At 33.1% G+C, this 25,996-nt stretch overlaps 2 protein-coding genes across 2 annotated transcripts; both read right to left on the reverse strand.

Annotated features, from left to right (window-relative positions):
- Positions 1-2,459: 2,459 nt before the first annotated feature.
- Positions 2,460-6,041, reverse strand: LOC139869437 (probable methyltransferase PMT2). Its single transcript, XM_071857752.1, has 6 exons — positions 5,149-6,041; positions 4,586-4,796; positions 3,913-4,201; positions 3,428-3,817; positions 2,998-3,075; positions 2,460-2,893 (listed from the first exon to the last, which is right to left on the reverse strand). The coding sequence occupies exons 1-6, from the start codon at positions 5,770-5,772 to the stop codon at positions 2,659-2,661; spliced, it is 1,827 nt and encodes a 608-aa protein (XP_071713853.1). The 5' UTR covers positions 5,773-6,041; the 3' UTR covers positions 2,460-2,658.
- Positions 6,042-20,305: 14,264 nt separating this feature from the next.
- LOC139867099 (large ribosomal subunit protein eL34-like) lies at positions 20,306-23,181 on the reverse strand. Its single transcript, XM_071855432.1, has 4 exons — positions 23,037-23,181; positions 22,843-22,922; positions 20,764-20,873; positions 20,306-20,630 (listed from the first exon to the last, which is right to left on the reverse strand). Exons 1-4 carry the CDS (start codon positions 23,113-23,115, stop codon positions 20,537-20,539), a joined length of 363 nt encoding a protein of 120 aa, XP_071711533.1. The 5' UTR covers positions 23,116-23,181; the 3' UTR covers positions 20,306-20,536.
- Positions 23,182-25,996: the final 2,815 nt, after the last annotated feature.

Raw genomic sequence — 25,996 nt, forward strand, 5'->3', positions numbered from 1 at the left:
CATGACGTTCTCAAAACAAACACTTGTTGCAACATCATCAAATCATGCCGAAGTGATTGCATTACATGAAGCTACTCGGGAATGATTTTAGTTAAGATCAATGATACAAATCATTATTGATTCTTGTGGACTAGAACGCTATAAAAGCGTAACAACTATCTATGAAGATAATACAGCTTACATAATACAAATGAAAGAAGAGTATCAAAAATGACAGAACAAAACATAAATGCTGACGAGGCGCTAAAGCTATAAACGGTCTTAACGGTCATAAGTTTGATGGAAAAGAATGGTATGTTGGTAAGGCTCAGAAAAGACTACAAGAGAATAGGAATTGAAACAAGGGTTTGAGCAAACCATGAAGGAGACTGTAGACAAATCACAGGGGCTAAACTTGTACATAAAAGATTTAGATGATACAGTTTCAGATGAAAACCTCAGATTCTTCTCATATACTCAAGATCTCGTAAAAGACAACCAGATTAAAATGAGATACGTTCAATCAACAACTCTGCTGATCTTTATACCAAAGCACTGCCAACTGCTATTTTCAGAACACACGTTCATAATATTGACATGAGGCATGTTCAGAAGATGTAACAACTCAGACGTTGCCTACTTGAGGGGGAGTCAACTCTATGCTGCACTCTTTTTCCCTTAGCTAAAGTTTTATCCCAATGGGTTTTCTTTAGCAAGGTTTTTAACGAGGCAGTACTAGTTATTCTCTAATAAAATTGTCATCCAAGGGGGAGTGTTATAAAATATCTAGATTGGATGTTAATTTTATTATTATTATATTTCTTGCATAGTAATATTTTATGCTATAAATAGACATGTATGGTAGTCATTTAAGGTGCACCATTTTCTCTTGAAATATCAATATCAATATTTCTTCTCTCCTTCTTCTCTCTTTTTCTCTCTTTGTTCTTATAACCATTAAAGATAGTTATAAGCCTACTGAATTATAACAATACCTGACATATAGATATCAAAGTTGATATGTAAAAATTGCTATATCATTTTTATTATTGATATTATTATCATTTATTATTAATTGGTAATATTAGTATTATTATTAATACAATTCTTATTATTATTTGTATTGTTGTTATTAATATATTAATTATTATTAATAACAACAATTTTCGAAGGGACAACTGGTTGTTCATCGCTTGAGGAGCCATCAGTTATGAAGGCGTTAGGAGAGCAATTGATGAATCAGCTTTTAATTTCTGTTTAGCTTTTAATGATGCATCGCAGATCCTCAACCCTAAAATTGATGATAGTGGTGGTTAGGGTTACCGTAATGAAAAATAATTAGAAGAAATATCATAAAAGAAATAATTTTGGTATGTTGATATGGATGTATGGATGTATTGACTAATATTTTGCATATGGGTTTCACGTTTTTGAATTAGGGATTTGTTTAATTTTGAATATAGGTTTTAGTTTGCAGTTACTTGATGTTTACTTGATGTTGGGATTAGTATGAGTTTTAATCTCATGTTATTCAGTTATTCGGATTAGTATATGAGGTTTAAAATAATAATAAATCATCGTTAATAGATTTGAGTTAGCTTTGGTGACAGAATTAGGTGCTAAAGTTATTGGAGTAATCTTTATATGTGATGTTTTAATATGCAGAATCGGTAACCAACATAAACGGAACAATACGCCCTCGGGTTTTGCAGTGACGTTGTCAGTGCGTTCGTTCATCTGAAGTTGTAACTATTCAGTGCTTGATTACATGTTTAACCTTTAAATTACTTATAAGATCTTACCACATTGATATGAAGCTTGATGGCTAGAGTTTGACGAGGTAACATAAATTAAACCCATGTCATCTTTAGCTTGTCAATTATGAGAAGATAACTACAGCAAGGATATTGGATCAGGTAGATAGTCATGTCAAACTTGAGGCCAACAAACGCATCTTTCACCGAAATTTATCCACCCGAACTGCTACTTTTCGAACTGGATGGAACATTTGAATTTTAGAGCCATTAGCAATTGATTTAAGTTTGTCTTATCGAGAGGATATCAATTTGGTAATATTAGTGAAATTTTACTCTCACGCTGAACGTGAAATCGGGAGGCTAATTCGCTTGGCAGCTAGGGAAAAAGCGTATGTAGGAGTGAGCCAGTGAACGACTGGGGTCACTCGGAAAACCTCCTAAAATAATATTTAAAATAATATTTTGTTTTAGTACATCTATAAAATAATGAGCACTGCTATGATTGTGTTGATCCGTGCCTACAGCCCCATCATGTTAACCAACATTGATTTATCGTTTGTTTCTTTTTTGCAATTCGTTGGTGATGAGAGTGTGTTTACAAAGGGTGTAAGTTTTAGTGTTTTTTGAATAGTTAATGGAGGAATCGGATACACATCTTTATACGAGAAGTTCAAAAATGTTAGTTTTTCGTTGACTTGGGCCGTGCGTATGCACGGCTAAATCTTTCCTAGTATACATATACGAGAATAAAATACAAGAGGCAGCCAACAATTTCCAAACAATATTAAATTAACTGTAAACAAAAAAAAATTCATGTTACAAACTATTTAAAGATTGAAACTTGTGGTTGCTAGTTTCAATAACATAAACAAATGATATCTTATAAACCTTGAATCCTACATCATCTTCAATTATTCATGCATCATCTGGAAAATGTTGAGTTGTTTTCACCTACAACCCAATACTGTTTAACAGCAAACAGTATCTTCTCTGAAACAAGAGGCCCATCTTCATGATCCACCACTTTTGTGTTCCATCTCATCCCAGAAACTATATTTTTCACCTTTAACACTTCTTTTTCGCTGTCACGTATTATTACAGTACCTTCAGGCCGTAAAATTCTGTCCATTTCTAGAAGAATGTCCTCGTAACTACACCTATAAACATGCCCACCAGGAAAAAATTGTTTAGATTGCAAAAAGATTGGATTTTTATAATGAATGAGAGTGAGTTACTGAATCTTGATGTGTGAACAACTTACTTGTTTTTGTACAAGTTGAAAAGACCATTCGCATGAATTAGGTCGTACGTCCTTGGGTAAGTTGAAAACGCTTCACACCTAAAAAGGGCGTACAGAATATCGTGTAATGAGGAAAACTACATATACAAAATGAAGAGTAATTTCTTATACATACTTTTAATCTATTACTCTCTTCCGTGCAAATATTATTGTCCCACTTTGACTTTAAATATTTTTGTTTGTGTTATATAATATTTATAAAAGTTATACCAACAAAAACACATTTTAAAACTTAATCCATTCATATCATCAAATTTTATATGGCACAAAAAGTCAAAAATTTAGTTTGAAATACTTTGAAAAGTCAAACAGGACAGTTATTTTGGGACGGAGGATACCTTTTTATGCAATTTGCTTAAGTAAATAAAGGCATGGAGATTGCAAAACTTACCAGTCATGGTAAATGCCGATAAGACCTCGCTCAAAAACCACACCGAGAGTGTCTTTCTGAGCAACCGTTGGCATCACGTTCATAACCCATGACTTAGGAGACTCAATTGCAGCAGCAAAACTACCAAGACCCGTATTCATATCCATAATATTACGATACCGTCCCGAATCAATAATCTTATTCACCCTCTTGTAAGCTTTCAAATGCTTCTGCCACAATTTGTTGTCCTCTTGAAATTTCTCAACAGAAACTCCAGGAACCGAACCGCTAGTTATTCGTGGAGGAACATCATTAAGCCTCTCGGGAAACGGTTTCAATTCACCACCCGAAACATCGTCTGTATCGTTTGTCTCGGGATAAGCAGTTACACACTCCTCCATCTCCTTGTACCTGCACAAGTGAACATGAGCATCTAATCATTAAAATCATATTTCTTTTTTGTTTAATCGAAAGCTGACGCAAGAGAATTTTTTCAAATATGATACCAGACATCATCTGGATTAGCGGATTGACACATGGTAACACGAGAGTTTCGTTCTTGACAATATGATTTATTGACTCTTTTCCTCCAAATTGCAGTTTCGCCTTTTTCATACTTCTTCTCCCAACAAAGAAGTTTAGCCGTATCCTCAATATTTTTTTGTTCTTTTTCAAGATCTTCTCTAGGACGCTTCCATGATCTAAAGTTGATTTTCCAACTTATCGGTGGACCGGAAAGAACCCAATAGCCACCGGGGCGTAAGACTCGATCAACTTCCATCATGTACTTTCTACCTAACACGAATTTATGATAACTTTCGATTAATTGAATTATCTATACCTAAAGATAGGAATGGCAATGGGCGAGAAAAAAAGTTGTGACTTGCGGGTATGCACCCCTTGATGGGCAGGTAAAACCATGAAATTTTGCTCGTGGGCATGGTTAGTGGTAAAAAAAATGATCCGCCCACAAGTCATAGGTGGGTCACGGGTATGTACTATTCGTCACAATTCATGGGTATCCGCGTGTCAGAGACATCGGTGAAAAGTATTACCCGTTGACGGGTACGCGGGTCCCGATGGGTAAAAAAAATTATTGGCGGGGGTCGCGGATCTAAAAGATTTGCGTCCGTCACCCGCGTGTGCCATCCTAAATAAAGATTAGAGTTATGAAGTTACTATTTCCGCCCCATGGAATCAAGCACCGCGAACAATGAGCCATGTCAAAGGATCTCGACGGATACGGAAGCTTAATAGTTCCAAGAACACCGATGATTGCAGGAACACCTCTTTCAAGAGCAAACTGAACTTGTGCTTCATGCGAGTCTCGTGGTGCAAACGACATCGCTATCACATTTCTTTTGAATAAATACGCTCCCCAACTTGCAACCTTACATTCCAACCACCATATTAGGAAAAGAATATATATATATATATATATATATATATATATATATATATATATATATATATATATATATATATATATATATATATATAAAATAACTAATTAAAGGATTTTTCTAACGACAGTCCTTAGGGTTGTGGTTAAGATGCTTAAAATACGTGTAAATTATCAATAACCGCCATCTAAAAGTTAACCTAACCACTACGTACAAGTTTTTTATGCACCTTGACGATAACCCTTACGGTTGTCGTTAGAAAATCCTTAATCATAAAGGGGGAAATTACAAAAATAAATGCAGATTGAATATGGATCTGAAAATAAAGGTTCTACTTACACCACAGCCGGTGTCTAATGCAGTTCTAACCACGCCATTGGCTATAGGGATAACAGAAGCCAATTGATCAATATACGCATCAGCACCATGAGGAAACTGTGTACCACCACCAGGAAACCGAAAAACATCGCCTTCATATTGTATCCAATTCTGAATCGCCTTTTCAACCGTCAAACTCTTATACGGTGCATTAGCAAACGGTACAAAATCCCGACTTTTAGGCCACAGAAACGGGGTCACGTACCCTTTCGGTGCAGGTATAAGACAATGCAACTTCTCGTTTTCACTAGGACAATGTCTTTCCCTATAATTCATGTCTTCTCTAGGAAATGTCATTGCACGCATTTGATCATGACACGGCGTATAATCAACAAATTTATCTTCACAAGGTTTAAAAACTTTAATCTTTTTCATTTCATCACCATGGCGGGTCTCGACGTTTAGATTTGAAAGAACGCTACAATCGGCACTCTTTGTTACCTCTTGAGCTATACTGTCTCCTTTTCCAAACCCGCTCTTTTGCCATGCACCGAGTAAATAAAAGAAACTACATAAACCAATGACTATAAATATTGAAAAAGATCTCCTGGTTCTATTATCTCCTGGATTCCCTTTAGTTGCCATAAATATTTAACCTGAAATATTAGATGAAAGAATCAAAATGTAGTTGGTTACAGTTTTATGTGGAGCTAATCGTCTCAAAATGAGTCAAACTTTACCGAAATTCTATTTTATGTAATAAACTTTCTGTTATAGTTATTATATGCATCTGATGAGTTATCAATCAACTAACTTATGGTAAAATTGTTCTATTTTGATAATGTGGCAACTCTCTAAGTTCTTGCAAGAGGTCTCAGGTTCGAATCCTGCCTAGGCCGAATATTTAGTGGTGGCCAGGGATGGGTTGGAAACAGCCAGGGAGTAATCCTGTTGGGTTGGGTTGCGTACATCAGAGTATGGTGTCGAATTACTCGCCCTCCCGGGTAGCCCGAACAGGGAAAACCTTCTACCTTTTACCCTTTTACCCTCTCTAAGTTTCCACATAATCTGCTATGACATCAAAACCGGTTCAACAACAATGCAATAATTACAATTTTGATTTCAGTACTACAATTGAAATTTTTCTAGTTTGATACAGAAAATAGAATTTAACCATTTCATGTATTCATATGTTTCATAAATCATTTACATATACATACCAAACGGTGTCTATATCTCAATAGAGTAAATTGATAAGCAATCTAATACTAAGCATTTCATCGAACACCTTATAAGCATGTCAAAACAAAGAGGGGATTCAAAAGGCAAAATCTAAACAATCCATATACGATCTTAATTTAGATATAAGGTACATGTTCAGATTCAGTTGAGCTTAAATACAAAGTTAAATCCAGTTATTAGGGTATATATAGATAATAAATAAAAAGCAGATCAGAGTGATGAAAAATCTTACGGATATTGAAGCTGTGAATTAAGAGGATGTTGATGATGTTTTGTGTTTGGATCAAAACATTTTTAGTTAGTTTATGGTCACTGTGTGATAATTGTACTAAATTTTTGGCCGACACTATTCAAATTCAATATTATTGCATAAATGAATGTATTGCAATAAATGGTGCATCTATCCAAAAAAGGAAATATCATTTAATCATTGAGGGTGGTTTTGTGAGTTTTGATTGTTACAGTTTGAAGAGCGTTTAGTAAATGAAGAGATATTTGGGTGGGGTCTGGTAGTAGTTTGTTTGATCTGATATGGTCTGGTCTACCATTTCTAATCTTAGCAGACTTATTTATTGGTCACAGTATTTCATCTTTCACACACTAATTTAAGATTTTGAACTTCTTTCTTTGTTTTCTTTTTATTTTTCTAAAAAAAAAAAAAAAAAAAAAACAAGAACTTTATATATAATTAATGAAAGACTTTCATCAAAAAGATGAAATTTAAAACATGATACAAACCAAACCAGCTACCAAAGTCCAAAAACAACAAATGAGCGAACGAACAAAAGTAAAGTAACGAATAAATGAAAACCAACCCACAAAAGGAGCCGCCAACCTCTGCTCGAACCTAGCAACATAAACAAGAAATCCTAACATACGGAAACTAACAAGTCAAACACACATCTAACAACAAAAACCGATATGAACGCTTCACATGTCTTCAACATTGAAATTTCTCAACTCCTCACCATGAATTTTCCTAGGCTTAACTTTCTTTACTTTTGGTTTTGGTTAAAATAAAAAACAAATAAATTAAGAAATTAGCATAACCTTCTTTCACTAACTCATTACTGTACTATCTTATAAGTTATAACTTAACACTAACTATCATAAATAAACACCTTCTTTTAAAATTTAAAAAATGACCCTTTCATACATACAGTAAAGAATTATCATAAATGCATATATTAAGACAGCTATTACATTTGAGATTCAAAACTCAACAATAATCTCAGATTGTTTTTAGTCCTTGCTACGTTGGGTGATGATCGTGGTGGGTAAACGTGGAGTTCAAGGGTGTGTATTTTTCGACGCCTCTTGGTGTGTGTTATGTTTTCCCGGTGTTTTGTTCTGACCGGGAATTTCCCCTTGTTATGGTTATCATGTGGTGTGTGGATGTGGACTCAATGATGTGGGTTGCGGTGGTGTGTTCGATCACGTGGTTCTTTTGTTTCGGTTATTACAAGGACCTCGAGGGAGTTGACTGGTGTTTATTGGGGAACTAGCTTTTGGGCGGCTTCATTTTGGTTTATGTCTCTCTTTGATGCGTAAATGATTGTTCAAGGTTGTTTTAGACAATGTTCGATGCCCGCTTTGTGACGATAATCTTGAATCTGTTGACCACACGATACTATTTTGCAAGAATTCTTTCGAGGTTTGGTGTCGTGTATTCTCTTGGTGGAACTTAGTTAATGTTTCTTGTAGCAATCTTAACGAGCTTCTAATTGACATTGGCTCCAATTCAATGTCAAAGTTTGGTAAGAAATTGCTACAAGCCACATTATGGATTGGTTCTTACTTAATATGGAATGTTCGTAACAATAAAGTGTTCAAAAATAAGAGTTTGTGCGCTCCGGTGATAATAAACGATATACAAGTTAAGTCGTTCGAGTGGATTTCTTCGAGGTCAAGGGGTAGAAGTTTCGATTGGCTCACTTGGTTGTCTTTTCGTGATTGTATAGTATTGGGTTGCTTTCTTTGCACCCCTCTCCAGGGGCGGTTTTTAATGGGGACAGGCGGGGGCAGCCGCCCCCAGTGGATTTGCAATTTTCAGTGTAAAATTTTTGGATTTTTCGACTTTGCCCCAATGGATTTTTTTTTTGCCCCAAAACCTACATATTTTGCCCCAAAACCTTTAAATTTTGCCCATAAATCTCCAAATTTTACCTCAAAATCTTCAAATTTTGTCCACAAATGTTAAAATTTTGCCCAAAAACCTCCATAATTTGCTTAAAAACCTCCATTTTTTGCCCCAAAATCTCCATATTTTGCCCAAAAAATTGCCACGGTTTTATAATTTTTTTTGCCCCCGGTGACTTGGAATCCTGGTACCGCCACTGCCCCTCTCCATATGTAATTTCGTGTTCGTGTTTCATGGGCGATACAAATTTTGTAATTATCCCCATGTTGTTGTAATCTTCGTGTTCTTATTAATATTATTTGCTTTTCAAAAAAAGAATGGTTGTTCAAGGTTGGGGTTTGTTCAAGTATTTGTTGTATTAGTGTTTAGTGTATTCTTGCATTCGTGTGTATTCTTGATGATCGTGTTTTTTTAGATCATGCTTGTATATTTGATTCAGTTTGTATGGCAATGTGGTTCGGTTAAGTAGATCGTAGGATTTACTCAAACAGATCGTTAGATCTTTGTCACTGTAACTTTATTTAATCATTTGATCTACTTATATTTAATTTATGTGTCTTCCACAAAAAAATAATAATCTCAAATGATGGTTTTATGTATTTTATTTTATGTTTGATTTTTCTTGTTTACCTTTTATTTTCAATTGTTAAAGATTAATTTAGTATAGATAGATAAATGGTTGATTTGGAAGAACTGTATGTGATAATCGATGAAATAGCATCAATAATGAAATACCAAAAGGTCAATGGCATCACAGTACCGAAGGACTCTTCTGATCTTGAGGTTATGGGTTCAAATTTTAGTGTGAACATTATATCATGTAGGGCGTGTACTATGCATTTCTATGAAATAACGATGTTCGTGTACTTAGAGCACACATTATACAATCTCTTAAATTCATATGTGAGGGGAATACAAATAACACTACAACGTGATCATTTAAATGTTGCTGGAAATTTTAGACTACCCAATCTTAATTTGGTACTAAAATTATGAGTTGTAAACTGTCGCCTTAGAGATCATTTTATTATTAAACATTCCAACAGAAAAGATCAAACAACAACAACAAAACAAAAGATGGATTAGATCATTGAACAATGCAAGTTTCAAATATTTAAAATTAAAGTCTAAACCCATTCAAAATAACCAATTCACTTGGCATAGAAACATTATATCCATCACTACCACATAAATTTGCAAGTTCAAAACTCGGAAGCATTGTTTTTAATGTCACATTTCTTAAACACACTAAGTAATCAAAAATTGATTGACAATAAACCCTGTGTGTTTCAACTTTTTCCGGCTTGCTTTTCTTTTGTCTTCTGGATTTTCAGAACTTTCTTCACAATCTTCTGTTCTTCCACCAAGAACGCTCGGATGATCCTAAACAGCAATTAATAAATAGTAATCCAGTGTTCGCAAATATAAAAAAAAAATCATATAGGCATATATAATTTGCATAAATCATGTGCTTATTAACCTAAAACTGCCTTTTTAGCAAAAGACTACACAAACCTTTCCCTCACAGCACCAGCAGACAATACACCACCATACGCACGGTTAACGGTCCTCCTGTTCCTAGACAGCCTAGATCTTTTGTATTCAGCCGGCCTCAAGTGAGGAATCTGAAAATAAAAAATAAAAAAACTTTTTTTATTTAGATGCTCAACTAGAAAATAAAACAAGTAGTAACCTTCCCTAATGCAACACTATGGAACAAATATATCAACTTAAATTTGAAGGAACAAAAGTTCTGGTACGGTGCTAAAATAAGCTTATGTTTATAGTATATGATCTAAGAGCAATTTGCGACAACGAGTAAACAAGCTTGCAACTTGCAAGCATAAATGATATATTTATCCAAATGACATCATCAATGGAAAAGATGAGCTGATCTGTTCATCCCTAAACAGTACTTTTAGGTTTGAGTGTCATGTATAGCCAAGTTCATAAGTAAATGGATTACATCTTTATTGTATTTGTACAGGCAAGACTCGTTCACAATTTGAATATTATAATAACAACTACTTAGATAACTCATGTTTCACCCTCTATTTTTATCAATCTAACCCATCTGACCCAACCCCAAATTTGATCATGAACAGCTAAAGTAAGCCGGCAATTTTCCTAAAACATGAACGAACAAAACAAAACAAATGCTATTTAAACAGGCATATATTAAGTAATTTGGAATTATTGTTTTAATCTAACGTACACAAAACTCTTAACAAAAGTAAAGTATTTGAAAAGGTTATTTATGATGATAAACTAATACAAGTATTAAGTAGCTATATTAACATTGAGATAAATATACACACTGCAAATGACGAATTTGAGTTCATAGCCAATTAGCCATCAACAATTCAATTTGGTAAACTTCAACAACTTAATCTATATGCACGGTACATAAAAAATGATATTTTAGAACCTAATCAAGAAGAGTGGTAAACTTTAGTCAACTATGAAATCGATTAATGATGTATTCGTCCAAAGGGATTTGGACGGATCATCACATCTATGATTACGTTCGCAGTGAGTACCCCATCTAATATATACCTGTCTTTCATGAAAGCGCTTTGCTCAATGCCGATCACCTTATGGATTATAGAGGATAACCTTTTGGAGAGCACTTTGGACAATATCTTGTAAAGACTACTAATGAGACTTATTGGTCGGTACTCACTCAAGCTTGTGGGGTTATCGTTTTTGGGAACCAGCGTGATGAACGAAGCTATAATTTGTTTTGCTAAACATATCCCTCTTCCTCTCTTATATATTAGTCTTAACGAGTTGTGATGCCCTCGCGTTGCGTCCGAGAAACGTTAGCTAAATTCGATTAAAAAAACGAGAAAAAAATAGAAATAAAATACATAATGTTATAAAATATCTAGATTGGATGTTAATTTTATTATTATTATATTTCTTGCATAGTAATATTTTATACTATAAATAGACATGTATGGTAACCATTTAAGGGGCACCATTTCTCTTAAAATATCAATATCAATATTTCTTCTCTCCTTCTTCTCTCTTTTTCTCTCTTTGTTCTTATAACCATTAAAGGTAGTTATAAGCCTACTGAATTATAACACGTTATCAGCACGAAAAGCTTAGTGTAATTAAAAGATATCTCAAACGATCACGAATCACTAATCAAGGTATGAAATTATTAATAATTTTCAGACTCGAATATATCAAATTTTGGACTACTAACATTTATATTTATGTTATTTAAGTTATATATGGTCGGTTATACCACCTGAATTATATTTCTGTAATCTAACTTTTACTAACTTCACTAACATTTATATTTATGTTATTTAAGTTATATATGGTCGGTTATACCACCTGAATTATATTTCTGTAATCTAACTTTTACTAACTTCACTAACATTTATATTTATGTTATTTAAGTTATATATGGTCGGTTATACCACCTGAATTATATTTCTGTAATCTAACTTTTACTAACTTCACTAACATTTATATTTATGTTATTTAAGTTATATATGGTCGGTTATACCACCTGAATTATATTTTCTGTAATCTAACTCTTATTAACTTCACTAACATTTATATTTATGTTAATAAGACCTCATGATTGTACGCAACACGTCATTTGACAACACGGTACTTTATGTACGCAACACGTCATTTGACAACACGGTACCATGGGTCGAGATTAATTCCGATCAATACGAATACGACGGGGTCTTTATATGTTATCTAACATTTATGATTACTTATGCAATTAATCATTATTTATTTCATGCATACTAATGTTTATTCTTAAATTTATAATTTTAAAAGTTAAAATAAAAAAATAGTTTGTATTTTTATTAAAAGTAAATCTTAAAAGTTAAAATAAGAAAAAGTAGTTTGTACTTTTATTAAAAGTAAATCTTAAAAGTTAAAATACAAAAAGTAGTTTGTATTTTTATTAAAAGTAAATCTTAAAAGTTAAAATAAGAAAAAGTAGTTTGTATTTTTATTAAAAGTATATCTTAAAAGTTAAAGTAAGAAAAAAAAGGATGGTAAAATGGAATAGTTTTTTGTCAAAAATGAAGTATTGAAAATGAAGTGGTCTCCTTCTATAACTAAAAAAAATATATATACTTTTATCAAATGAATTTTTTTGTGGCCGACAATTTCAAACACGAGTCCGTGTTTAGTTTATCAAGAATATCTCTTGCTTTGGTGAAAGGTCACGATCACGATATCAGGTGTTGTGAAAGAATTAAAAAATTGGTCAAGTGGCCTTTTAAAAACTAGAAAAAAAATTTAAACAAAAAGTTTTTTTTATATATTTATAATTTACGGGTAACGTAAAAAAAAGGAAGTTTTTTAAAAAAAAAAACAAAGAAAGTGTTTAAATGAGTTTTACAGAAAGGGGGAAAGCAAAGTAAAAAAAAACTTTTTTCCAAACAAAGGTAAATGAAAGTAGGACTTAATACAAGAAAAAAGTAAACATTTCCTAGACGTGATAAAATCTATCAATGATAAGTATTAGACTTGATGAGCTAAATGTGACAAAAATGTTTCAACATGTCTTATGTTAATTTTCTAAAATAAGTTATTATTATTCCGAGTTTAACACATATACATATGTTAATTAAAAACAACCTTTTTGTTCTTATGTAGTGTTGGGTTGCAATTTTGGTTGTATGCCATAATTCCATCCAGTAGAGTGACAATAGAAAACTTTTGATGATAATCAATAAAAAACTTTTTTCCAAACTTGTCAAATGTTTTGTTAAAAACGTGACCGTTGAAAAAAGGAGGTTGAATAATAAAACTTAAAAAACAAATTATTTTTTTAAGAGTGTGCATCAAAATGGCCCGTTTAATAATGGGGAGTAAAAATATAGTCAAATTGTTTCAACGAACAAGGGTTCAATTGGATGTCTCTTAAAAAAAATCCGCGGGTACGGGTGATGGATCTAATGGATCCGCATCCACGACCCGCGGGTGCTATCCCTAATTGTGACAAGTACAAATCAACTAAAAGTCTAAAAAATAAATGCTCTTATAGGGACCAAATGTTCACAATAATTGCCTAAGCTAGATATGAAACAAATAGTTCATAAAAAAAAAAAAAGGTCGTTGTACGTTTTCGGGATGATAGCCGAAATACACTTACAAAAGTAGGTCAGCCGTCAATTCTTTATGGCCATATCAACGTAGATCAATAAAATCATTTATGGTTTTGATAAATGATTAATTAAAAATTAATTATTTTTTGGTCTTGGATTCTCGGTAACAAAAGCAAAGGTTGTTTTTGGTTGCCACAACAAACAAGACAGAGGTTGTTGACTTTTGTTGTTAAACATGGCACAAGTGAACAATAACAATAGATTATTGTTTTTGAAAAGAATAATGATGCGTTAATTTTATTGTATAAAATAAAATTAAAGAAAATGGTTTTCATTGATGACTATGAACAAACGCAAACAAAGTGTTTGTGGTATTTGGTGATTAAAAAAAAAGTGCATCTAAAGCTTCTACTGAAAATAATATGCATCTAAAGCTTCTACTGAAAATTAATGTGCAAGGTACAACGTATAACTATATGGTCAAATTCATTTGAGCCTTCGGAGTCACAAGTATATGATGTATATATATATTACTCAATTAACAAAATAGTAAATCTAAATTAATTCATATGAATAGTAAAACGAAATTAATTAATTTACTATTCACATAAAAAAGCGCATATAATAAAAAGCGCATCGCATATGATAAGCGCATATGATAAAAAGCGAATATGATGAAAAGCACAACGCATATGATGAAAATCGCATATGATTAAAAGCGCATATGGTGAAAAACACAGCACATATGATTAAAAGCGTATATGGTGAAAAGGATATATGATATAAAAAAAAAACACATATGGTGATTTATAAAAAAAAAAAAAAAAAAAAAAAAAAACACATATGGTGATTAATGGAAAGCACATATGGTGATTAATGAAAAGTATATTGTGAAAAAGAATCACAAATGTTTCTTGAAAGAATTCAAGGTAAGATATATGAACCAATTCATCCATCATGTGAACCATTTTGATATTTCATGGTTCTAATAGACGCATCTAGCGGATGGTCTCATATTTGTATGTTATCAAGCCGTAATATGGCATTTGCAAAGTTTCTTGCACAAATTATTAAATTGAGAACACATTATTCTGATTACACCATTAAAAGGATGAGACTTGATAATGCTGGTGAGTTAACATCTCAAGCATTTAATGATCATTATATATGTACAGGGATTGTTGTTGAACATCCAGTTGCTCATATGCATACACAAAATTGGTTTAGCTGAATCAATAGATAAATGCTTACAGCTAATAACTAGACAATTGATAATGAGTACAAATCTCTCAATATTTATATGTGAACATGTAAATTTACATGCTGCGACATTAATTCGCATTATACCATGTGGAAGTCGTAAATATTTTCACTTAATACTTGATTTTGGCCAAGAGCCAAATATTTTCTACCTTAAAACATTGGTTGTGCAGTGTATGTTCCAATTGTATCACCACAACACAATAAAATGGTTCTTCAAAGAAAGATGATAATATATTTTGGATATAAAACATCTTCAATCATAAGATATATTGAACCCATGATGGGTGATGTTTTTACAGCACGTTTTGCTGATTGTCATTTTAATAAAACATTGTTCCCTAGATTAGGGGGAGAAATAAAAATAAAAAATAAAATGATGCTTCATGATGTGAACATCAATTAAGGTATATTGAACTCGCACAAAAGAATGTGAAACGAAAGTTCAAAAATAATGCATATGCAAGAACTTGCAAATTAATTACTTTATGCATTTACAGATATAAAAAAGTGACTAAATCATATATACCAGCGATAAATGCTCCAGCTCGAACTGAAATTCCAAAAGCTGGCAATAATATCACTGTTGAGTCTTTGCCACGCATCAAACGTGGAAGATCAATTGGTTCCGAAGATAAAAATCCTCGAAAAAGAAAATCAGCTGATAATGAGGTAAGAGAAAGTGTTCAAGAAGAACCACAAATCAATATTCCTTCTGCAGAGGATATTGATAAATGTAAATACTAAAATTGCGATAAATTATGCAATATTATGGAACCGAAATGAAACTAAAATCTCTATGAGATATTTTCATATAATGTTACAATGACATCATGAATAAAGATGATGATCTGGAACTAAAATCTGTCATTGAATATACAAAATGGACATGATTGAGCTCAATGGAAAGGAGCAATAAGAGCTGAATTGGAATCGCTCGATAAAAGAAAAGTTTTCGGATCAATCGTTATCACTTTTAAAGATGTGAAACGTATGGGATACAAATGAATTTTTATTCGAAAAGAAATGTGCAAATGAAGTTACAAGGCAAAACTAGACTTGTAACTCAATATTTCCCACAAAGACCAGAAATGAATTAGGAGGAAAAATTATCCTCCTGTAATGGATACAATTACTTATTAGATACTTAATCAACCTGGTAGTTATTTAAATGCATCTCATGAATGTTGTTACTACTTATCTGTATGGATCACTTAATAGTGATATATATGAATATACCTAAAGGGTTAAGGTATCATAAGCATCTAATGTAAAACTCAAGGGAATATATTCCATTAAATCACAAAGATTTCTAAGTGGATTTATACAAACGGGACGTATGTGGTATAACCGATTAAATGACTACTTGATAAAAAAAAAAGGGTATAAATATAAACTTATTTTGCACGTATGTTTTATAAAAACAATGTTCGGATATGAGATCGTAGTTATTTATGTCAATGTTCTTAACATCATATGAACAAATAAAGAGATCTATGAAATCATTCAACTTCTAAAGAATTATTTTGAAATGAAAGATCTTGAAAAAACCAAGTATTACCTTGGATTGCAAATTGAGCATATGCCTAATGGTTTACTTGTACATCAAACAACTTATACCGAAAAGATTTTAAAACATTTTTTTTTTTTAAAGACAAACTCATTGTTGTTAGATCACTCAATATTGACACTGATCTATTTCATCCCTGCGAAGATCATGAAAATTTTAACAGATCAGAAGTTCTATATTTTAGTGCAATTGAGGTTCTTATTTATCTTATAGATTATACAAGATCTGACATTTCTTTTGCAGTTAATTTGTTGACAAGGTTCAGCTCAACCCCTACCAAAAGACATTGGAATGGGATCAAACAAATAGTTTGATACCTTCGGGGAACTACTATTTATAATTATTTTATTCTAACAACTCGAAACAAGATTTGTTTGGTTATACAGATGCAGATTATTTATCCGATCTACATAAAGCTAAATCTCAAACTGGATATGTATTCCTAAATGGAGGCACCGCAATATCATGACGTTCTCAAAACAAACACTTGTTGCAACATCATCAAATCATGCCGAAGTGATTGCATTACATGAAGCTACTCGGGAATGATTTTAGTTAAGATCAATGATACAAATCATTATTGATTCTTGTGGACTAGAACGCTATAAAAGCGTAACAACTATCTATGAAGATAATACAGCTTACATAATACAAATGAAAGAAGAGTATCAAAAATGACAGAACAAAAATAAATGCTGACGAGGCGCTAAAGCTATAAACGGTCTTAACGGTCATAAGTTTGATGGAAAAGAATGGTATATTGGTAAGGCTCAGAAAAAGACTGAAAGGGAATAGGAACTGAAACAACGGTTTGAACAAACCATGAAGGAGACTGTAGACAAATCACGAGGGCCAAACTTGTACATAAAAGATTTAGATGATACAGTTTCAGATGAAAACCTCAGATTTTTCTCATATACTCAAGATATCGTAAAAGACAATCAGATTAAAATGAGATACGTTCAATCAACAACTCTGCTGATCTTTATACCAAAGCACTGCTAACTGCTATTTTCAGAACACACGTTCATAATATTGGCATGAGGCATGTTCAGAAGATGTAACAACTCAGGCGTTGCCTACTTGAGGGGGAGTCAACTTTATGCTGCACTCTTTTTCCCTTAGCTAAAGTTTTATCCCAATGAGTTTTCTTTAGCAAGGTTTTTAACGAGGCAGTACTAGTTATTCTCTAATAAAATTGTCATCCAAGGGGGAGTGTTATAAAATATCTAGATTGGATGTTAATTTTATTATTATTATATTTCTTGCATAGTAATATTTTATACTATAAATAGACATGTATGGTAACCATTTAAGGGGCACCATTTCTCTTAAAATATCAATATCAATATTTCTTCTCTCCTTCTTCTCTCTTTTTCTCTCTTTGTTCATAACCATTAAAGGTAGTTATAAGCCTACTGAATTATAACACATAAATTGAAATGGCTGAAATAATCCAAAGTTTACAAAAACAAAATAAAGGAAAAAAAATAAAATTATAACAGTTATATTAATAATAACAACAACAATAGTTATAATAGTTGATTTCTAATAAAAGTTACTTGGTTGACTTGTAATATGTGTACACTTTTAGACCACACCCTATGGTTCATTACCCGTTCGTTACCCACACTTTATCCGTAGCCACCCGTAACTAACCATAGGCACCAATTAGTTACCCGCTTTAGTTACCCGCTTTCACCATAGATTTAACGGAAGAGTTATAGGAATTGTGGGTCCCAGTGGCTTTTTATTGTTGGACTTGATGTTTTATTGCTTGTACATTGTATATTAAGAGGAGTATTGTTTTAGCCATTATAGTGAGTGTTTAGTTACGAGTTAGTTATAGGATATTGGTGTTGAGGTGACGCTGATGTGGAAAGTTAAGAGGATGAATAGTTTAGTTACGATAGGGAGTGACCTTATGGTTGATTTGTAAAAAACGTGTGTTTATTTATAAAAAATTAAAATCTGTGTATTAATATGTAATGTTATAAAAGTATATATATCTGTGTTAATATATAAAAGTATACATGTGTATTTAATTTGTAAAAATTAAAACTTATATGTTGGTATGTAAAATTATATTATAGAAGTATACTATTCATCATTTTATCTTTTATAATAAGAGTTAATAATAATAAGTATTCCATGACAAATAAATTAAATAATTAGCATCACCTCCTTTTAGTAACTCATTACTATCTTATATGTTACTCCCTCCGTCTCATTCTAATAGTCCACAGATGAAAAACACGCAGTTTTAAGAAATCTCACTAACTTCATTTCTCCACCAATGAAATATCTTCTCTCTCCAGATCCACTAATGAAATATCTTCTTTCCTTTCTATTTATGAAAGTGGACTATTAGAATGGGACAATCTAAAATGGAATAGTGCCCTATTGAAATGAGACGGATGAAAGTATAATTTAACACTATCATAACTGAACACCTTCTTTTATAAATTAAAAAATGATCCTTTCGTACATAAAGTAAGAATTATCTGATGTGTCATAAATGCATATATTAAAACAGCTATTACATTACATTAGAGATTAAAACTCGAGAATAATCTCAAATTGTTTTTGTCCTTGCTACGTTGGGTGAACCGGGAGTTCAAGGGTGTATTTTCCGACGCTTTGGTGTGTGTTATGTTTTCTCGGTGGTCTATTCAGACCGGGAATTTCCCCTTGTTCTTGTTACCATGTGGTGTGTGGATGTGGACTCGATGATTGGGAGTATGTGGGTGATTTCATTTCTGGGCTAAGTGGTTGCAGTGGTGTGTTCGATCATGTGGCTCTTTTATTTCGGTTGTTACAAGGAGCTCGAGGGAGTAGACGGGCACTTTTTGGCGAAACTAGGTTTTGGGGCGGCTTCATTTTCATTTGTGTCTCTCTTTGATGCATAAATGGTTGTTCAAGGTTGTGGTTTGTTCAACTGTTTGTTGTATTAGTATTTAGTGTGTTGTTGCATTCGTTTGTTTTCAGTAGCGGAGACAGGGAGCGGACAGAGGGTGGTTAGCCTCATCCAATAGGTTCAATTCCAATGAAATATTAATAGCCCATATTTAATTATTTTAACTAAGCCCCTCTTTAGTTTTACTTGGTTTGCGGTTTGCCTCTTTTAACTATCGAATAAGCCTCCTCTATTGTCAAATCCTGGCTCCGCCCCTGTTTGTTTTCTTGATGATTGTGTTTTTTTTAGATCGTGCTTGTATATTTGATTCAGTTTGTAAGGAAATGTGGTTCGGTTAAATAGATCGTAGCATCTACTCAAACAGATCGTTAAATTTGCGTCACTTGTAACTTTATTTAATGATATGATCTACTTATATTTAATTTATGTGTTTTGTCCCAAAAAATAATAATCTCAAATGATGGTTTTATTTATTTTGTTTTATGTTTGATTTTTTTTTTATTTTATTTTTTTATTTTTTTTTATTTTGATTTGTTAGAGATTAATTTAGTATAGATAGATAAATGGTAGATTTGGAAGAGATGAATGTAATAACCAATGAATTAGCAATCAATAATGAAATACCAAAAGGTTATTGGTCCGACGTTATCAAAGGATCCTTTATTCTTTTGACTTTAAGATTATGAATTCAAGTCCTTGGATATATTCGTGTAAAAAATCATGTAAAATGTGTGATATTGCATTTCTAAAAAAAAAGAATTTTAAATGAAATAACGATGTTTGTGTCCTTAAAGCACACATTATACGATCTCTTAATTTCATATGTGAGGGGAATACAAATAACACTACAACGTGATTATTTAGAGTGTGCTGGAAATTTTAGACAACCCAATCTTAATTTTGGTACTAAAATTACGAGTTATAAACTGTCGCCTTAGAGATTCCAACAGAAAAGATCAAAGACCAACAAAACAAAAGATGGATTAGATCATTGAACAATGCAAGTTTCAAATATTTAAAATTAAAGTCTAAACCCATTCAAAATAACCAGTTCACTGGGATAAAACATTTAATCCATCCCTACCACAAAAATCTGCAAGTTCACAACTCGTAAACATTGTTTTAATGTTACATTTCTTAAACACACTAAGTAATCAAAAATTGATTGACAATAAACCCTGTGTGTTTCAACTTTTTCCGGCTTGCTTTTCTTTTGTCTTCTGGATTTTCAGAACCTTCTTCACAATCTTCTGTTCTTCCACCAAGAACGCTCGGATGATCCTAAACAGCAATTAATAAATAGTAATCCAGTGTTCGCAAATATAAAAAAAAAATTCATATAGGCATATATAATTTGCGTAAATCATGTGCTTATTAACCTAAAACTGCCTTTTTAGCAAAAGACTACACAAACCTTTCCCTCACAGCACCAGCAGACAATACACCACCATATGCACGGTTAACAGTCCTCCTGTTCCTAGACAGCCTAGATCTTTTGTATTCAGCCGGCCTCAAGTGAGGAATCTGAAAATAAAAAATTAAAAAAACTTTTTTTATTTAGATGCTCAACTAGAAACTAAAACAAGTAGTAACCTTCCCTAATGCAACACTTTGGAACAAATATATCAACTTAAATTTGAAGGAACAAAAGTTCTGGTACGGTGCTAAAATAAGCTTATGTTTATAGTATATGATCTAAGAGCAATTTGCGACAACGAGTAAACAAGCTTGCAACTTGCAAGCATAAATGATATATTTATCCAAATGACATCATCAATGGAAAAGATGAGCTGATCTGTTCATCCCTAAACAGTACTTTTAGGTTTGAGTGTCATGTATAGCCAAGTTCATAAGTAAATGGATTACATCTTTAGTGTATTTGTACAGGCAAGACTCGTTCACAATTTGAATATTATAATAACAACTACTTAGATAACTCATGTTTCACCCTCTATTTTTATCAATCTAACCCATCTGACCCAACCCCAAATTTGATCATGAACAGCTAAAGTAAGCCGGCAATTTTCCTAAAACATGAACGAACAAAACAAAACAAATGCTATTTAAACAGGCATATATTAAGTAATTTGGAATTATTGTTTTAATCTAACGTACACAAAACTCTTAACAAAAGTAAAGTATTTGAAAAGCTTATTTAAGATGATAAACTAATACAAGTATTAAGTAGCTATATTAACATTGAGATAAATATACACACTGCAAATGACGAATTTGAGTTCATAGCCAATTAGCCGTCAACAATTTAATTTGGTAAACTTCAACAACTTAGTCTATATGCACGGTACATAAAAAATGATATTTTAGAACCTAATCAAGAAGAGTGGTAAACTTTAGTCAACTATGCAAAGTGTAAAACTGCATTCTTGAAATAATACAATATTAAAGATATAAGTCAATTTTATATGTAAATCAATATCACATATATGTTTCAAATAAAGAACTAATCTTAGCATACAGCACCGTCAGTACAAGAATGATGATACGCATCTAGCTTCAATTTCATAATAAAATTTCAATTGAGAAGCACACCTTTAAGATCCATTTTACAGGTCAACACTCAAAGTCTTCTGACTTTAAGTAGTTACGATTATGCACCATTTGTGTATATAGGATCCAATTCAGTGACATCTACCACAATAAGTCCTAATCGGCTGATACATTGCCCATTTTATCAATAATTGACGTACATGTCTAATAATAATTTATAATAATTATTATTATTGGGGTATCATATTACATTTATCTAATTCAATCTTCAAACTAGCCTTGTAGAACTACTTGCTATTAAATACTAACCTTATTGTTTATGCTTCTATATCTATAGGAGAAAATGGATGTTTTATGACCAAAGTATATAACTAAATTATCTCCACAAGGCACTTTAAGTGTGCGTTTGTTTACCTCTTAATTGAATGGTTCAAAATGTTGAACATTCAGGGCGTTTGTTTGTTTCTAACCACTGAATTGCTGAATGGTTCAGCATTCAATGATGAACCATTTAGAGTTGAAACACTCTTTTAACCATTAAGCACATAAATTATATGTAATATCATCCTCATATCATATTCAGAACACTTAACAAACAAGTATATTAAATTTTTAATTCGGGTAACACGTTAATAAGGTAACTTTACCCATTTCATTTCGTTCATTCAAAATGATTATCAAACAGCTTATTTTCATTCACAACCAAGTTCATTCAGAGAATCTATGAAAAATTCAGCGCTAAATCATTCAGTTTTATCAAACGCACCCTAAGTATTAATCCGTATCTCCAATAACATATATCTACTTCACCATTTTCTGTTGCACACTAATCATAACTTAAATAATAAATTATTTGATTTGAAGCTTCTATAATACCTAATTAAATCAAACATTTCAAAGTTTATTACATAATTTTCATCGTAATCAAACTTATAAAACTAAAGCAGCTGTAATACACAAATAATTAAGTAAATGACGTAATTACCCCTTGAATTCTCTTGCCGGTAACAGGACACTTAGGGCCACTAGCTCTCTTCTTTGAAGTTTGATAAACCAGCTTTCCACCTAGCATTATCAGTAACACAATGAATCAAACACATTTTACAGATTACATTTAATTACTCCGTATATGACTATGATACATATAAAATAATTAAAAAAATGGGTAATGGAGGATACCAGGGGTTTTGACGATCCTGTGTTGATTGGATTTGGTAGCATAGCTGTGACGTTTTCGGTACGTCAGACGCTGCACCATTTTTGAATCGCAGCTAACTTTCTTTTTTGCCGAAACGGGGATTTTGGGTTTGGTACGAGGGAGAAACTTAAACCCCTTTTCGTATCAGCAATTACCCTACATCTGACGGCTCACGTTACTTTTATTTATATCAACGGCTGAGATTCATCTACTTCATTATCATTTTGTTTTGTATTTTTTATTTATTTATTAAGTTTTTATTATTATTATTATTATTATTATTATTATTATTATTATTATTATTATTATTATTATAATAATAAACTTAAAAGTATTAAAACTTACAAAAAATTAGTGGGAAGCCTAGAGACAATCTGGGCCCCCACACCTCTAGCAATAGCAAAACCTATCCTAGTAAAAATATGAGCAGCAGCACCGGCACCAATATCTTGCGCCATCGAACTCTTCTGAACCCGCTTTAGCAAAGAAACAGCATCCTTTTCTAATTCCCCAAGGGAAGAAAATGAGAAAGGAATGAAACCATAACCAATCGTCTGACAGCTAGATTCGTACTTGACCCGCTTCCGACGAGCCGCATCAACCACAGCACGTCCAGGGACAAAGTCAGAAAGCCCAGACTGTGTCAAAGGAGAAGACCCTGTCAAGTCAACACAAACATCGCGACCACAATCCCAGGAATAAAGTAACACATCTGCAGGTCTGAGGGCCCTGTCGTTCCCTCCAGACAACCCAATGTCAACCTCCTTTCTCGCTGAAATCCCAGATCGATAACAAACATCAACAAGGGAATCCCGAACAACATTATGTCGATGCTTAATACCCACCATACCAGCACAAGACACCGCGTGATCCCCGAAAATATCTCCAGTAAAAACCCTTGAACAGGCAGAGCATGCCGTCGAGATAGAGAACAATGGAACACCCAACCGGTAGCACAACACACATCGGTAAGTCTTTGCGTTCATCGTCTGACCCAACCCCAAAATAGGGATTGCCCTTAGCCAAGCAGAGGTGTGATCACCCTGCTGCGATTTCCATAAGGCCGATTGTCGGGGAGATAACGAAAAAGTGGATTCTGCAGAAGCGGTAACCTTTGTGAAATAAACATCTGCCAATTTCTTCATGAGTATTGGGGCAGCGACCTCACTCGGATTACCTAAAATATCAAACCCAACTGTTTTATTAAACAGACCCAATGCATCTTCAAAAGCACGACCAAGACCAACAATACTCGCATGACGAAGTAGCTTGGTCTGCAATCCAGTAGACTGTAATCGAGAAGCCAGAAAAGCATAATGACGAACATCTCCCGCAGAATAAACACCAAGCCCTCCAAATGTAAATGGCAAGGTGGCAAGCCGCCACTGCCAATCACCAAACCCAGGCCCTGAAACAGTAACAATACGCTCCAAGGAAGATCGAAGGGCTCCATCGAAAGCGCGTTGAGCCGCCTCAAATATACTAGGAGGACAAGTACGCAAGGAAAAGTAGAGTTTAGAAACTCCCGTACATGCCCTAAGCAACAACAACTCACACTGAGGATCATCAAGCTTAGCAACCTTATCCATAAGCGCAATGGACTTGGTCACCCTTTGCATCACCAGTTCACTACTAAAACCAGGATCGGAACTTGCGGGGGCCCCAAGCAACTTAACACCATTTAAAGGCCGAGCAATATTAGGAGGAAAGACACCTACTTGCCTGCTGCGAGGGTCCTCCGTAGGCCAGAAAATTTCTGTTTTTTCAACGTTGAGATGCAGCCCAAAACGAGGCCCATCCTCCATAATCAAATGCAAAACCTTCCCCACCACCAAAGTGTCCCCAATAATAGTACCATCATCCAAATACCACGCCTGAAGACAAACCTCAAAATTATCTCTGATTTTAGAAACCAAGGGTTGTAGGACCAAAGCACCTAATACTAACACACACACACACACACCCCTAATACTAACACGAATATATACACCACAAAATGTCCTGAACAGGACTCGAACTCCCAACCTTAAAGTTGTAAAGGTTATAACTCGCGCTTTCGCGGCACTTAAAGATAATAAGTTAATGTTTGCTTGAATATAGTTTTAAACGAAATGTATATGAATAAATGTAGAGACAAAATTGAATGATATTATGTAGTCATGTAAGAGAATAAGGTACAAATATAAATATTACGATCACAATGACTGACATAATAATAGACCGGATAACTGAATAACCATATATAGCTTTAGACATAGCTAACACCCAATTCGCATTAGTAGCAGGAGTAGTAAAAGTGGGGAAAATTATACTTGAGATCAAACAATTGTGCATCTTCTATAGTAGTATGAAGAATAATGGGAATTTGAGTTGTAATACCTCCGTAATTATTGGCCCAGCAGGGAGACGCGGCTATAATCGCCGATTTTTCTAACGATCTTTATGTTTCCACATTGAACTTTCATGGTTGGTACAAATCTAAAACACATATAACATAAATACTGTTAAAATATATTAGCTTAGTTACAAAACTTTAACCAGTGATCATATAACAAACAATAGCAACTATTGCTTAAAATATAAAAAGAACGATGTCATATATTTCGATATAAATAGAATAAATGAAAGGACCCGTTCATATACATTATAAACGATTCACAATAGTTGATTACATCGCGAGGTATTTGACCTCTATATGATACGTTTTACAAACATTGCATTCGTTTTTAAAAGACAAACTTTCTTTACATCAAAAATTGACGGCATGCATACCATTTCATATTACATCCAACTATAATTGACTTAATATTAATCTTGATGAACTCAACGACTCGAATGCAACATCTTTCAAAGTATGTCATGAATGACTCCAGGTAATATCCTTAAAATGAGCTAATGCACAGCGGAAGATTTCTTTAATACCTGAGAATAAACATGCTTT

The sequence above is a fragment of the Rutidosis leptorrhynchoides genome, chromosome 9 (assembly GCF_046630445.1).
Source record: "Rutidosis leptorrhynchoides isolate AG116_Rl617_1_P2 chromosome 9, CSIRO_AGI_Rlap_v1, whole genome shotgun sequence".
Taxonomy (NCBI): domain Eukaryota; kingdom Viridiplantae; phylum Streptophyta; class Magnoliopsida; order Asterales; family Asteraceae; genus Rutidosis; species Rutidosis leptorrhynchoides.